At 46.5% G+C, this 16,328-nt stretch overlaps 1 protein-coding gene across 2 annotated transcripts in view; it reads right to left on the bottom strand.

Annotated features, from left to right (window-relative positions):
* The window catches only part of mtor (mechanistic target of rapamycin kinase), a 172,494-nt gene that overhangs the window by 29,401 nt on the left and 126,765 nt on the right, over positions 1–16,328 (bottom strand). For both annotated transcript variants that reach the window (XM_083638895.1, XM_083638896.1), the window contains exons 35-37: positions 14,965–15,090; positions 11,204–11,335; positions 8,164–8,279 (exon numbers count right to left, since the gene is read on the bottom strand). In XM_083638895.1, coding sequence (XP_083495021.1) covers positions 8,164–8,279; positions 11,204–11,335; positions 14,965–15,090 — 374 coding nt within the window. The remainder of the gene's footprint in view (positions 1–8,163; positions 8,280–11,203; positions 11,336–14,964; positions 15,091–16,328) is intronic.

The following is a 16,328-nucleotide window of genomic DNA, read 5'->3' as shown; positions in this document are numbered from 1 at the left end:
TGTATCATGTGTTTGCTGCAGCACTAAAGAGAGAAGAATTGGCTGTGATATTCAGTCCAACCCAGAGCAGAACATTAAGGGAGAGAGAGAATGATAGTCTTGGATATCGGGCATTTATCATCAGAATCATTACCTAGAGCTAAATGTATCTACTGAGAGGTTCTGGGATCATATTCTGGACATTTTCAATTATCCTAACCACCCTTCCTTCAACTTGAGCCAACAGGGAGTTCTGTGGCTTCCTCAACGTGCTCTTAGCTCCATCCATCACTCCAAGAGACTGAAGGTAAACAGTGAAACGAGCTGCGTCTGGCCGGGGCAAGACGCCACAACACGTGTTGTAAACGGGCCAAGACGCCTGGCCCGTTTACAACACGCTGGACCGAGGAGCTGGCAGAGCGCTGCACAGCCATCCCGTCTATAAGCATTTAATGGCAGTCTGCACTGCTGTTTCCAGAGAACCTCACATAAATTGTCCTTACGTAATTTCTTCGGAGTGTTTTTCCACATGTGTGTACAGGACAGTATGGTCTTGGTGGTGTTTACAGGACAGTATGGGCTTGGTGTAGACAGGACAGTATGGGCTTGGTGTGGACAGGACAGTATGGGCTTGGTGTGGACAGGACAGTATGGTCTTGGTGTGTACAGGACAGTATGGTCTTGGTGGTGTTTACAGGACAGTATGGTCTTGGTGGTCTGTACAGGACAGTATGGGCTTGGTCTGTACAGGACAGTATGGGCTTGGTGTAGACAGGACAGTATAGGCTTGGTCTGTACAGGACAGTATGGGCTTGGTGTGGACAGGACAGTATGGTCTTGGTGTGGACAGGACAGTATGGGCTTGGTGTGGACAGGACAGTATGGGCTTGGTCTGTACAGGACAGTATGGGCTTGGTCTGTACAGGACAGTATGGGCTTGGTCTGTACAGGACAGTATGGGCTTGGTCTGTACAGGACAGTATGGGCTTGGTGGTGTTTACAGGACAGTATGGGCTTGGTCTGGACAGGACAGTATGGTCTTGGCGTGGACAGGACAGTATAGGCTTGGTGTGGACAGGACAGTATGGGCTTGGTCTGTACAGGACAGTATGGGCTTGGTGTGGACAGCCCGGTATAGGCTTGGTCTGTACAGGACAGTATAGGCTTGGTGTGGACAGGACAGTATGGGCTTGGTCTGTACAGGACAGTATGGGTTTGGTGTGGACAGGACAGTATAGGCTTGGTGTGGACAGGACAGTATGGGCTTGGTGTAGACAGGACAGTATGGGTTTGGTGTGGACAGGACAGTATGGGCTTGGTCTGTACAGGACAGTATGGGATTGGTCTGTACAGGACAGTATGGGCTTGGTGTGGACAGGACAGTATGGGCTTGGTGTGGACAGGACAGTATGGGCTTGGTCTGTACAGGACAGTATGGGCTTGGTGTGGACAGGACAGTATGGGCTTGGTCTGTACAGGACAGTATGGGCTTGGTCTGTACAGGACAGTATGGGCTTGGTCTGTACAGGACAGTATGGGCTTGGTCTGTACAGGACAGTATGGGCTTGGTCTGTACAGGACAGTATGGGCTTGGTGGTCTGTACAGGACAGTATGGTCTTGGCGTGGACAGGACAGTATGGGCTTGGTGTGGACAGGACAGTATGGGCTTGGTGGTCTGTACAGGACAGTATGGGCTTGGCGTGGACAGGACAGTATGGTCTTGGTGGTCTGTACAGGACAGTATGGGCTTGGTGGTCTGTACAGGACAGTATGGGCTTGGTCTTTACAGGACAGTATGGGCTTGGTCTTTACAGGACAGTATGGGCTTGGTGTGGACAGGACGGTATAGGCTTGGTGTGTACAGGACAGTATGGGCTTGGTGTGGACAGGACAGTATGGGCTTGGTGTAGACAGGACAGTATGGGCTTGGTGTGGACAGGACAGTATGGGCTTGGTGTGGACAGGACAGTATAGGCTTGGTGTGGACAGGACAGTATAGGCTTGGTGTAGACAGGACAGTATGGGCTTGGTGTAGACAGGACAGTATGGGCTTGGTGTGGACAGGACAGTATGGGCTTGGTGTGGACAGGACAGTATGGGCTTGGTGTGGACAGGACAGTATGGGCTTGGTGTGGACAGGACGGTATAGGCTTGGTGTGTACAGGACAGTATGGGCTTGGTCTTTACAGGACAGTATGGGCTTGGTGTGGACAGGACAGTATAGGCTTGGTCTGTACAGGACAGTATGGGCTTGGTCTGTACAGGACAGTATGGGCTTGGTGTGGACAGGACAGTATGGGCTTGGTGTGGACAGGACAGTATGGGCTTGGTGTGGACAGGACAGTATGGGCTTGGTCTGTACAGGACAGTAGGGGGAGAGGTGGGAGGTGGGGGGAGAGGTGGGAGGTGGGGGGAGAGTTGGGAGGTGGGGGGAGAGGTGGGAGGTGGGGGGTGGGGGAGAGGTGGGAGGTGGGGGGAGAGGTGGGGGGTGGGGGGAGAGGTGGGGGGTGGGGGGAGAGGTGGGAGGTGGGGGGAGAGGTGGGGGGAGAGGTGGGAGGTGGGGGGTTGGTCGCGGGTTGTGGGACAACATGTTGTTTCATACAGGGGACTCCAGGCACGCTGATCTTATCGATACAGTAACTCCAGAAATGTCGCCACCGAGTAAAATAAATAACAGTGAAATGACCCTGGATTCTTTGGGGAGATGGCAGAAGCAGGCATGCATGTGTGTGTGTTTGTGTGTGTGACAGAGCAGACCAGGTGTGCTCCATTCCACACAGCCGACCTGTATTCATGGAAGTGGGTCAGCACGTCTGGCTGAGATTATACAGGTGTTTTCCCCAACGTGCATTCCTCAGACGGCCAGAGTTGCTGTCTGGAAGACGGCGCAAAAAACACAAAAAAACAAACAAACAAAATCTTCCCTCGTGTCATGCTCGCTTGTCGCCACGCATGATTTATGATGCAAACATGTATTTGTGCAGAAGGCACGGACAGTGGACTGTACCACGTACATGGGATTGTACTTGTCTGCTGTCCCAAGCGTGTAAATATTCAGCCCCGTTTGGAGTTGTTTGTTCAGAGTGATATACAGTGAAATGCTTTTGCTCCAGCTATGCCAGAAGCAAAACTAAAAGTAATTTCTCTAGGAGATTGTTTTCTCAGGCATTTAACATCCACCATAACAGGAGAGAGCTTTGGGGATCCCTCTGCATATTATGTATATGAGCCAATGTATATGTAAGCAAACAACTTCCTTAGGGCTTTGGGGTCTTTCAGAGCAATTTTTGCAAATATGAAACCTTTCCATTTCCATTTTCTAATCGCCTAAATCAGCCTCGTAAAAGATTAAGCATCATCCCATGCTGGATATGAACTCTGAAGTATGACGGCGATTTGAATATCAAGTAAAAATGACTTCAATATGGATCTAACTCTGACATTTTGACTGGAAGAGTGAGCTGTTGTGTGAGATGGGCTTTGAGCGTGCTGCTGCATCCCCCCTTGTGCAAAATGATGTTCAAGTTGAGGATGTTGCTTTGACAGCCGTTTGGTGCCTGAACCAACTCCACATTGCATCTTTTCCATGGTGAGGTAAGGCCATGCTAGTGGGGAAGAGCCAATGCAGTGCCAGGGCTGTGCTTGTCAGACGAGGCAGTGCCAGGGCTGTGCTTGTCAGACGAGGCAGTGCCAGGGCTGTGCTTGTCAGACGAGGCAGTGCCAGGGCTGTGCTTGTCAGACGAGGCAGTGCCAGGGCTGTGCTTGTCAGACGAGGCAGTGCCAGGGCTGTGCTTGTCAGACGAGGCAGTGCCAGGGCTGTGCTTGTCAGACGAGGCAGTGCCAGGGCTGTGCTTGTCAGACGAGGCAGTGCCAGGGCTGTGCTTGTCAGATGAGGCAGTGCCAGGGCTGTGCTTGTCAGATGAGGCAGTGCCAGGGCTGTGCTTGTCAGATGAGGACAACAGCCATGTGAGAGGTGCGGGTGCAGGTGGTCGAATCACATATGGCATAAGCATAACGCTGGAGAGGAGACGGAACGCACTCTGTCTGTTACCTGGAGGCACATGGCCAAGCTTGCACAGAGATAAGCAGCTGGGGACAAGCTGCCAAAGGGGCTGACTTTGCCAAGAGAGAGAGAGAGGATGAGATGAGAGAGAGAGAGGGTGAGATGAGAGAGAGAGAGAGGGTGAGATGAGCGAGAGGGTGAGATGAGAGAGAGAGAGGGTGAGATGAGAGAGAGAGGGTGAGATGAGATGAGAGAGAGGGTGAGATGAGAGAGAGAGAGAGAGGGTGAGATGAGAGAGAGGGTGAGATGAGAGAGAGGGTGAGATGAGAGAGAGAGAGGGTGAGATGAGAGAGAGAGAGAGGGTGAGATGAGAGAGAGAGAGAGGGTGAGATGAGAGAGAGGGTGAGATGAGAGAGAGAGGGTGAGATGAGAGAGAGGGTGAGATGAGAGAGAGAGAGGGTGAGATGAGAGAGAGGCTGAGATGAGAGAGAGAGGCTGAGATGAGAGAGAGAGAGGGTGAGATGAGAGAGAGAGAGGGTGAGATGAGAGAGAGGGTGAGATGTGCAGAGAATTTGGCCGGCAGCGAGGAGGAAAAAAGGGCTTGCAAATGGAGCAGTGAAAGGTCTGATGCCAGATTGGTACATGCTGAACGGAAAAGGAGCAGAACGCTCTGTACATGACCCCGAGTGTTTACAACGTGAGGGCAGAGACGACGTGAGGCTGCTTTTTCCAAGACTCAGCTTGTCACTCTGCATTTTCACCATTCTGCTGAGTGGCTCCGGAGATGAATGAGACATATAATGACACGCTGGCATTAGTTACGGGAACTTTGACTAACTGAGGATTACCGTAGCCTTCCCCCAAAGAGCTGTGGGCCAAGAAACCAATGAGCCAATCGTATCTGTGCATCCATCTGAAGATAGAACGTAAGAGTGGATTCCTTTTAAAGGTAGTATACATTATCAGAAGTGTCCCGACCGTATCTGGATCGCTATTAAGGGAAATCCAGCCGGGTCACCAAATAATACCTCATAATACCAATACTTCAATGAGCTGCAATTTGATGTGATAAAATAATTAAGCGGTGAAAGGAAAGATGCAGAATGGTTGATCTAAGATGTGCTAAGATGTGCTAAAGCCAAGGTGTCTAAGCCTAACCCTAACCCTAAGCCAAGGTGCCTGGCAGTGACGGTAGTGGAGGGAAGGCCATGCAGCGGCATCATGCTAGACGGAATCATTCAGGAAGTGAGGCGACTCTGCCTTCAAAATAACAGTGGACAATTTATCACAGTCATTTGGTGCTGGGGGAATAACAAAAAATGATATATACATTATTATAAAACGGCTCTCTCAAATCAAGCAATCTGATTGGTTCACAGCCATTGTATAAATCCAATAACCCACTCCAATAACCCATGGCCATGGGTTATTGGTTGCCATGGCAACTCTCTTACTAAAAGCCTTTGGTTACCTCAAAAAAAACAAATGGCGGAGACAGCTGTCAGATCCTTGTGAATCGATCTTCGCTTATAACTTTACTAATACTTCGCAGAAAATTATGTTTTGTACAAGAATAAATGCGGGCTAATGTCTTCTTTGCAAAAAAAAGGCTGTTAACCCCGTATTTAACCCCGTAACGTTAGTTGGTGTCGGGCTTTGCAGAAAGCACTCAGCTTCTCAGCAAGCGCTGAGAATGCAGCGCTGCGCTCGAGCTGCCTGTCGGCTTTCCAGAAAGCTCTCAGCTTCTCAGCAAGCGCCAGGATTGGCCAATGTCAACTTCAGTCTCCAGAACGATCCAATCAAATCACCCGCACGTTCTTGCGGTCCCGCCTTACAGTAGTGTTTCAACTGACTCTATCAGAATACCATGCCAGTCGGACTTATAGTATTATTATTATTATATTATTATACTAATAATATTATTATATTATTATACTCGAGCTGCGTGGTGTTGTGGCATATATCCCGCTGATAAGCTGTTATCCCACTCGGCCTGCGGCCTCGTGGGATAACAGCTTATCAGCGGGATATATTCGCCACAACACACTTGCTCTCATGCTATATTGCTTAATTATACATTATATAACTAGTAATTTAGTAGAATCTTTGCTCCGCTGCCATTGTGGACATTTAGTACATTTGGAGGGCGGCGGCCTTCATGTACCAATCCACACCACCTCCATGACTTGAGCCTACAAGCTGGCTTGCAGAGGTGGTGCTTCCCTCCACTTCATATCAACATGTACAGTTTCACAGGTGGTGCTGTGTCTACCTTCTCTGGCTTCTGTCCACTTACTGTAACAACACGTACAGTTTCACAGGTAGCCAACATGACCCTTTCCTAGAAAGAGCTTTACACACCTTTATTTATTTTAATTATAGCTTGTTACAGCTTGTCTGGATGCCAGGAGGAAGAGTGAGTGTTCACATACCTGCTGTAGGGCAGTACTTATACCACGGCCAATAGCAATTAAACTGAGAGGGAGAGAGAGAGAAGCCATCGCTACCTGCTAAGCTACCCCTAACTGTTACGCAAAGTAACTAGCAGATCTGAAAAGTGTGTAAACAACTGTGGGATTAGTGTAGTGTGCTGTGGACTAGTGTATTGAAGGACTAGTGTAAGGACTAGTGTTTACTAGTGTATGTTTAAATGTACAGACGGTAATTAACTGCCGTCATGAAAACTGTAGTTAAATGAACCCTGTGTTTAGAGCAGCAAAAACACTATCAGTAGTAGCAGTACTGTAGCCTGCATGAGGCGTTTAGGGAACATGGTAAATTGTAGCGTTTACCGAGGCTTTCAGGGGACATTATGTAATATATACGTAGCTACAGAAAATAACCTGGGTTACACTTATGTTATCATGTCTTAATGGACATACAGTATAACTAATATTGTGGTCTGAGCCATGTTACGTGCTGTATCTCCAGCACTTAATTTTTCTATTAGGACATTCATTTTGTTGAGGAAAAATGAAAAAAGGATTTTAATAACCATTGGTTTTGGCTTTGGCTACATTTTGGCCATGATACCCCAATAAATCTGTATTTATCAAAGGCCAAGGTGGCTTTGCCCTAAAAATGACTTAATTCCAGGCCCTTGGAAAATGTGTTATCGACCAGATGGGTAGAATGTCGCAGAAATGACAGTTTAGTCAGGCTCTCATCATGAAAACATAATTGCACAAATGGTTATACAGTTGGATTTGGAGGTACAGGTTCTGCTCTCTGCTTTTCACTGAGGTGATAGCCAGCAACCTCAGTCAGCACCTTCACGCATGTTCCAAAATGCAAATGCTAACTTACAGAAATAACCCCACATTGAGAGTGAAGGCCAGCCAACAACCCGTTATGAGTCATATTTAATAAATGTGATTTTAGCTCTAAATGCTACATTAATACTCCACTTAGGTGAAATTGCAGTGGCAAAAGGGAACAAGGGGACCTCAGTGGAGGCAGTTCCAGGCGTTCTTAGTGGAATAGTGACATCATTCGCATGTGACAAACTTCCTTGGGAAGAGGAAGGTCCTTGTGTTGAGGGAGCCGCAAGTGCTGGAGATGGAGCCGGGCGAGCCGACTTCCAAAGTTCTGTGGGTGGTGGGGCCTATTTCACAAAAATCGCCGCAAATCCGGAACACATCGTCCGATTCTAAACAAACTTGGTACAGGTGTGCAGGGCTGTACTCTGAGCCGAGGGGATTTATTTTCTTTCTGGGATTTGATCTTTCAGATTTTCACTGAAGGCACAGGAAGCAGTATGGGGAGAAATAAATTATTTTATTTTGAAGGACGGGAGGAAGTGCTGATTCATTGTAATTATGTCCAGCCTTACTGCTTGTATTGACACTTGACTTGACGGGAAAAGAAGTGGTGCTGGTGCAAAGCTCTTCAAGCTTGATGTCTTTTTTTTCTTATGCAAGTATCCAAAAGAAAAGAAAATCGTCTCAGAAACTTGTCTCAGAAGGCTCAAAGCAAGACATCTTAAGCACCAGACAGATGGAAGGTAGGAACCAGAGGGAAGAATGAGGAGTTGGCAGCACAAATAGACCGCTTATGAGAAGTGTCTTATGTGATTTAGTGCTTGTATGGATAAGCTGATGGTCAGCTGATGTGGCGTGCATGAAGTGATGTATCCTGCCTGAACTAATGCTCTGGTCATCAGCAGACAGTGGGGGCAGACCTGGCCATCAGCTTGTGGAGCTCCTGCTTGTGCTGCTGGTCCTCGGCTGCGATGGCGTGCTGTGCTTGCTGCTGCATCCCCTGCACAAAGTGCTGCATGTGCTGGAACGCATCGATCTGCAAAACACAACACAAATCCCAGGCTTTTTGCTTGTGTCCTTCACTCTCTGGATTCTCTAAGGCCTATAAAATAACCCCCAGAATCCTCTCTGCTCCTCCCTATGGCTGTACAACAGTCTCTGACGCAGGAGACGGCTGTCGCCAAGAGACTCATTCTGAAGTGTGTGAAGAGTGGAAGTCCCCCTCTCCGCCTTCTTTTCAGCTGTGGCTGACGGACATGGACCAATTCACTTAAAGGGCCCATATTTTGCTAATATAATGTATTATTATTTTATTGTTGGCCTCCAGTAGAGTAACTTATTGCATCAGTCATAGTTTAAAAAACTCATTGTTTATCTTGTACTGGCTCTCACTGCCCCCTTCAGTTCACCCTCTGTCTGAAACGCTCTGTTTTTAGGTCCTGTCCCTGAACCCCCACCCTCCGGAAAATACTCCAGGTGGGCAGCGCGAGGAGTTTTTGCGTTTGCAAACTTCTGCCCAGAGAGCTATCGCTGTAGAAGCGAGACTGTCTGTCTGTCTGTCTGACTATCTATCTATCTATCTATCTATCTATCTAGATAAGATAGATAGATAGATAGATAGATAGATAGATAGATAGATAGATAGATAGATAGATAGATAGATAGATATGTATAACAGAAACAGACAGGCGATCTCTGCTATGGCTACTAAATTTGGTAGTTGTAAAACAATTATATCAACGAGCAACTGATTGTCAAAACGAATTTGACCATCGATGAAAAACGTGACTTGGACATAAAGCAAGCTATCAATTGATTTATCAACATCCCCCTAGCTATCTACAGCTCCGCTAGGCCGGGCTGCACCCGGACATTTCCTTCAGTGGCTGGCCAAGCAGGGATTCTATTACCACGGCCTGCCATAACGTTACACCGGGAGCTTCACACTAGCTAATGTAGCTAGTTAGCTAACTTCCCAAATGCTTGTGACTATAGTGTGCCTCTCCTAGCAAAGGCTACACGGACCAAACCAAAATGAGGACTTGGAGAAGTCAGCAAGTTGGACTAACGTTACAAGTTCTGGAAATATGTGCCTTTCGTCATTCATCGGTTGTTCATGTCTATAAGGCAGCTGTGCTGCTAGGCTAAATAGCAAGTGCTAACGTTACCCAGCCGGTAAGTAACGTTAGCGCTTCCTAGCAGCACATTGGACCGATGCTGGAATGAGACACATATTTTCAGAACTTACCACTTCAGTCCTACATCCTGGCTCACTTCCATGTCGTCTCCTTGTTTTTGCGGTCTGGAATCCGTTATTCCATGAGACTACTACTGTTGTGTTAGTCCCAGACAGCCAGGCTAGAGAGAGCCTGGTGAGTGGTGACGCCGCCGCGGGTTACTGAAACACAGAACAGGGAAGAGAGGGCGCGCCGGCCGGCGGCAACGCTTTGTTGCCAGGGTAACAAGTCCTTACTGACGTCACAAAAATTATGGTTCTCGCACAAAATCGCCATAAATCCATGTCATCTCGTCTACGAGAGTTCATAGGCGCGAGGGGTGGTTCATGGGGGTAACATTAAAACACTTTCACATATTTATTTGAAGCTTAGCCCATGTTTAATATGACCATCCAAGATTGTAACAACATATATATGATACAAAATTAAGAAATGCATAATATGGCCCCTTTAAGAAAGTCACAATGATCTGGGGCCCATTTCTAGCCTACTTAGACGAGGTTAAGAGCGACAAGTAACTCACTCAGCTGACTTTTCATGGAGCCCTTGTGTGGGATCCCACGCACAACTCTCACAAGCACACTTGATGCGGCTGGTAGCGAAACGCTGTAACATGAATGTTGATGATATACGTATGTTTTTTTTTTTTTTGTCTGAGCCTGTTTTTGTTTTCTATGTTCTGAAAATTGCTAAATAAAATAGGAACTCGACAGCTACCTGTGTTTTTATAATTTAATTTGTAAAATTAATCAAAGCCGAGTGTGCAGCAAGCTATGCTATAGTCAAGATAATTTTTCAGTCCAAGCACCTCTCAATGGTGGTGCACATAGAAAACCAAAATGCTCTTCCCTTCACTTCTAACCCAGTATCCCTCAGAGTAGATGAAGTGACCTTCCATCAGGCAGACACAGCTGATGTTCCCTACTGTTCCAGAACACTTCATAATAATACGTTAATGAATAATAAGAATAATAAACTTGAGTTGTATAGCTCCTTTCCTAACAGTAAAATTAAATCCAATACAGCAGTAAAACAATAAAATAACAACAAATAAAATAAGGATAGGTCATCTCTGGCCCTGTGTGTGACTGTTGAGATTGGAGCCTGGTGAGCAGAGCAGCTGGCCTTGGCAGCAGCAACACTCACGCTCACACTTACCTAAGGCCCTTAACGAGGCTCCTTAACGAGCCTCCTTAACGAGCCGCTACACAACACCTGGTCAAGAATGCAGCCCGGCTGTTTATTGTGTGTTTTGGGGGAGTGTGCATTGCATGTGTGTGTGTGTGTGTGTTTGGGCGGGGGAGTGAAGGGGCGGAGCTGACTGGTGGCATGCAGGGGCTAGCTCACTTTAGTTAAGTTTGACTATACAGTCACTCAAATACCACTTATTATGTTAGAGATGGGTTGATATATCGAAATTCAATATATCGCAATACATATATGTGGCAAAATGTATTGTGAATGGTGATATTAGCTCCATCTTATTCTACTGTAGTAATGACCAATGAGACAAGCTCTCAAATGAAATTATATTATTTGCACTTTGTAACTACATGTTTAAATTGTTTACATTGTAGCAAGCTAAAGTCTGTGTTTGTCACACGTTTGTCATATCATTTTCCCTGCGTCCAGATGAAGAATGTTGAATGACGACAAGCTAAACACATGGACCTACACGTTATATTCACCGACAAAGCAGCAGGGCAGGTGTGTGCGCTCCTACCTTGCGAGCGCTCTTCCACATGTACTTCATGTAGGCGTAGGTGACGTGGGGGTGGGCCGTGGGCAGAGGGTGGTCCAGCTGCTTGGACGGGTCCACGCCCAGGAGGAGCACCAAGGTCTTATGGGCCAGCGCCTGGAAGGAGGGAGGGAGGGAGTGAGGGGGTCAGGGAGGGAGGGAGCGAGTGAGGGGGTCAGGGAGGGAGGGAGCGAGTGAGGGGGTCAGGGAGGGAGGGGGGGGAAGGGAGGGAGCGAGTGAGGGGGTCAGGGAGGGGGGTCAAATGAAGCGCCAGAGGGAGAAGGATGAAGTGTCAGAGGGGTTAAATGATTCGAGAAGGGCCGAGAAGGTGAGTGGGACCCCCGCCAGCCCTTGTTAATAGAGGCCCTTCAGCAGCCTGAGCCAACAGACAGCTTGACTACTGCTGCTCTGTGTCTGTGGGGCCGTTCAGACCTGCCTTAAACCGGCCAAAGTCAGATCTTGGGAGATCCGACCTGAGTAAAGTACGTCAGTTCACACCTGCATTAGAATGCAGCCCCACTACCTAATGTCTGCTTTGGTGCTGTACACTATACACTCTACAGACTTCCTATATATATACATCCTCTATACATCCTCTGCATGTGTGAAAAGTCCAAAGTCAAATACAAATATTTTTGAAAAAGAAAAGAAAAAACGGCTCTGGGGTATCCGGATCTCACTTCCCCGGCCGCTCTATATGTAAGTCAAGACTTCTACAGCCAGTGTGTCTTGTGTGCTTCTCTCTTGTTACTGTGCAGGTGAAATTCTGATCATAGAAAATAGGGATATCGAAAATGAAAAGATTTTCTTGACCGACAACCAACCCTCATTAGCAGACTATTGATCACAATTTTTTTGTCCTACCTCATGGTAGGACAAAAAATAAGATAAAAATAAATAAATAAAAGAAATAGAAAAAGAAAATGCAAACACTTCCTCCCTCCCTCCCACCCGAGTGGCGAACTGAACCCTCCTGTCCCACCCCAACGTTAGTTCAAATATAACAGTACATGGTAATACAATGCTAGTACAAGTTCAGGTCAACAGCTGCTGCAGCTGAGGCCCAGGTCATAACAGTCTTTTCACTAGCCCCATGCATTCCAGCTATAGATAATTCCATATGTAAAATGTTCAAAAAGGATAAAAGCCATTGTTTACGGTTCATTATATGAGGAGGCTCCCATCTAAAAGCAAGTATTTTTTTTGCAGCTGTTAGACCTGCGAATAATGCATGAGATTTAGATATCGACAAGGAAAGAGGTGAGATGTGATTCAGAATCAACAATATTGGGCAACAACAAGGTACAGACAAATCCAAAATATCTGACAGAGTAGAAGATACCATTTCCCAGAAAGAGGACACCCCAGGGCCCGCCCAGTACATTATGCATACAGGAGCCCATAAGGTCCAGATTACATAACTGACAAATGGGGGTGGGTATGATTTTCATAAGGTGGCGTTTTCTAGGAGTAAGATATGATCTATGTAAAAAGTCACATGCTTAAGGTACAACAAGCAGTCAAATCAGGAGCGCAATCGCAACTGGATGACCACCCAAGGTGAAAGTCGTATAAAGCAGTGGGGTGTTGTTTTTCACCCCCTGCAATCACATTTCTCACCAACACATTTGATGTTGGCTGCAATGGACCAATTACCTCTCTTTAATTGGCATCATAACAGGTGATTATGGCGTGGCGTGTGCTTGGCGTGTGCGTGAGTCTGCTTCAGCATATAGATGGAAAACTTGGCCTGTAATCACTTCTAATCACCTGGAGAAACAGTGGGCGAGGTAATGTTGGGGGTTGTGTTTCTAAACAGTGTGATTGAGAGTCCTGCGCTTCTTTCATCAACGCCACACTCAACAGACGCCACACTGAACTGAACATGCTGGCGTTTTGGGGCTGGAGTTCGTGCTTGGGGGGGGGGGGGGGGGGGGTTGGAGTTCGTGCTCGCGTTCGACTCCGTCATAGCTTGATTTTCCTTCGACTGTTTGACAAGAATGCTGAGTGAGTGAGCACAGAGGATACTGTGGGGCCTTTGTGTCAAATAAGTCACGTGACGTCGCATCGTTACATTTTCAAACTGGCTCCAGCTTCCAAACCAGGAGTCTCATTAAGAGTTTCCAGCGAGCTATTTGTACTAGCGCTACATTGAAAGTGGCAGATATGTGGACACATGTGCATTTACCCTGCATTAACACTGCAGACATTACATCTGTCTTGGACGTAAATACACAGGAGAACCATTTCAGTAGATTTGAACACTAAATCAAATTACGGTAGCTATCAGATGACTCCTTGCAAATTCAGGGGCCAAATGTATAAACCGTGAGCGCTGCACCACTTTCCACACAGGTTTCCCCAATGTAGAAAAACCCCCGGGCCATGAGAATGTGGACATCTCTCACACCATGCATGCTCTATGCAGTCTTCTGAGTCCAAGTTTATTTCGTGCTTTTTTCATTCACTGCAGTACATTGTGCTATGATGTAATCTATTCACCTTATGCTGCCCCGCCCACTTTCTCTCTTCCGTGTTAAGATACTATTGTATTTGTTCTTCCGGTTCAGCGCTAGTTGGCGGCCAATTTCAAAACAAAACGTAACTATGAATGAAGTTTGGCAACATTCAGCAGCTACACTGCGACCAACTTCAGTTACATGTTCATAGCGTTACTGCTGCGAGGAGCCGATGGCTGTACCCGGTCGGCATTTAACGTTAGTTACAAAAGCACGTCGACAGTGTTTTCTCACTGCCAGTAGCCTACAGTAGGGTTTGACTAACCTCCACACGCCATTAAAACGTCACTATATAAAGTGAAGAGGATCCCCCACGCACAGCCAGTATGATCAGGTGCTGGTCGCTTGCTGGTCGCTTGCAGGAACATAATGAATAAAATAACCACCGCACACTGAAATTACTTACTGAGATTTATTTAGTGAACAATGCGTTTCGCCAGTAGCGTCATCAGGTTCACTCGTGAGTGAAATTTTGCAGCTTCTTCTTTCCTCTGGTTTCCACCATTTCTCCTCAGACTAAACTAAATGCTGCATTCTAAAATGCAAAACAGGCAATTTGGGGGGGGGGGTGTTGGAAGCCAAATTGTGGGCATGGCCAGAGGTTCGTAGACGTGCACAATTTCAGAATGATTGAGATTCATGAGGAAGAGACAGGTGGGAACAGAACAGACGTACGTGATGTTATATACATTTTACAAAATGTGTGCAATGTTTCTTGTTTTGGGTGTACACATATTTCTATACCTAAATATTAGGGGTGGGAATCACCAGAGACTCCACGATACAATAATATCACGATACTTAAGTCACGATACGATAGTATTGCGATATGCTAATATTGCGATATATTGAGTATTGCGATTTTATTACGTTTTTTCCACTGCAAATTATGTCCCCAAATCAAAACTTTGTCAACATCTGTTTCATCTAAGATCAAGTTTCCAGTCTGTTCATCTCACTTTATAATTTTTTATTACAGCAAAATTGTCAAGTAGACAGACTGACCAACAATGTCATAAAAACCCTTCATAAATATTGTGTGCACTTGACAATTTCTATAATAAAATATCACAATACTTGGCATTCGTGCGATATGATATATTGCCACACAAAATATTGTGATACTACGCTGTATCGATTTCCCTCCCATCCCTACTAAATAATATACAGTTTTAATGTTTGTTTTTTTTCATTTGGGGAAGGGGCACTATAATTGCATGTACTGACCAGGCGTCCACTCCTGCCACAGAGGCTGGCGTACTTCAACCAAGTCCTCATGTCCTCATGGGGGTTGATGACCAGAGATCTGACCATCAAGATCCTTTGCCAGTCTTCCACAATGCGCTGGCAACCCTGCAGGAGACACGCAGCCAGGCACACACACACACACACACACACACACACACACACACACACACACACACACACACACACACACACACACGCGCACACATAAACAAAAGAAAAACCAGGGACAGCCAGGTCACACACAGAGGCAGTTCCTTGTAAACTTCTCAAGAGAACAGGCACGTGAGAGCAGGGTGGGGTTTAACAGTGGGCCTTCACGTGCACGTGCCTAAAAATTCACGTGCTGGAAAAACAATAATCCCACACACTCACTCGCACGCACGCGCACGCACGCACGCACGCACGCACGCACGCACGCACACACACACACACACACACACACACACACACACACACACACACACACACACACACACACACACACACACTATTAGACTTTTGTTAGGACCTTTCCCTGGCTACATTCATTATCCAGCCAAAGGTCCACCCTCGGACACACACACACACACACACACACACACACGCTGACGGTGGGTGGTGAAATACAGTCTCTGAATTGATCCCATGGAGACATGGCCTTCCTCCGGGGGGCAGCCAGGAGCAGTGGGCAGCTTTCAGTGTACAGCGCCCAGGGACCAACTTCAGCTTGACATCATTGCTGGTCAGGTGACGATCTTCATCAGTTTAACTCATTCCCCGGCAGAGTTTCAAAGGAAAAGTCACCAGCCACCGCCAGGGTTTCTAATTATTTTGACTAATCTCCCAAGACCCACAGAATATTCTCTTCTAGGACTATGTAAACACCAAACATCCCAAAAAACATCTACAAAAAGTTTGATTCTACTTTTATCCGTTCTTTAGTTATTGACACTTGAATGTCTCACCACAAAAAGTTGAGAAAAAGGCATTTTTGTAAATGAAGTCATCTTCACGGGTCCTGAGATGAATAAATGTCTTTGATGGCGGATACTGGCCGGTGTTACGCTCAACCATGATCCCCAGAATGATTTGGTTTTCCCTTCCGTTCAAACACGCCCGTGGGCACAGTTTTCACCAGGGCCGCGGGAAGTAAGGGTGCTGCAGCACCCCCTAGTGGCGAGATGATTTTTTTCTTTTTACAAATGTAATTAAAAATATTTTGCAGTGCACTATGTTCCTTTCTTGTTTAAGAATGTTTCGGGAAATGAAAATGTAGCCTATTTAAATAGAATTATCAACAATAACAATCAAGGAAGTTACATGCTTTTAGGCTAGAGAAGAAGAAGAATTATGTTATGTTGAAC

This window comes from Poromitra crassiceps (genome assembly GCF_964638095.1).
Source record: "Poromitra crassiceps genome assembly, chromosome: 6".
NCBI lineage: Eukaryota > Metazoa > Chordata > Actinopteri > Beryciformes > Melamphaidae > Poromitra > Poromitra crassiceps.
The sequence above is the reverse complement of the archived record's forward strand: the minus strand, read 5'-3'. Positions and strand labels throughout refer to the sequence as shown.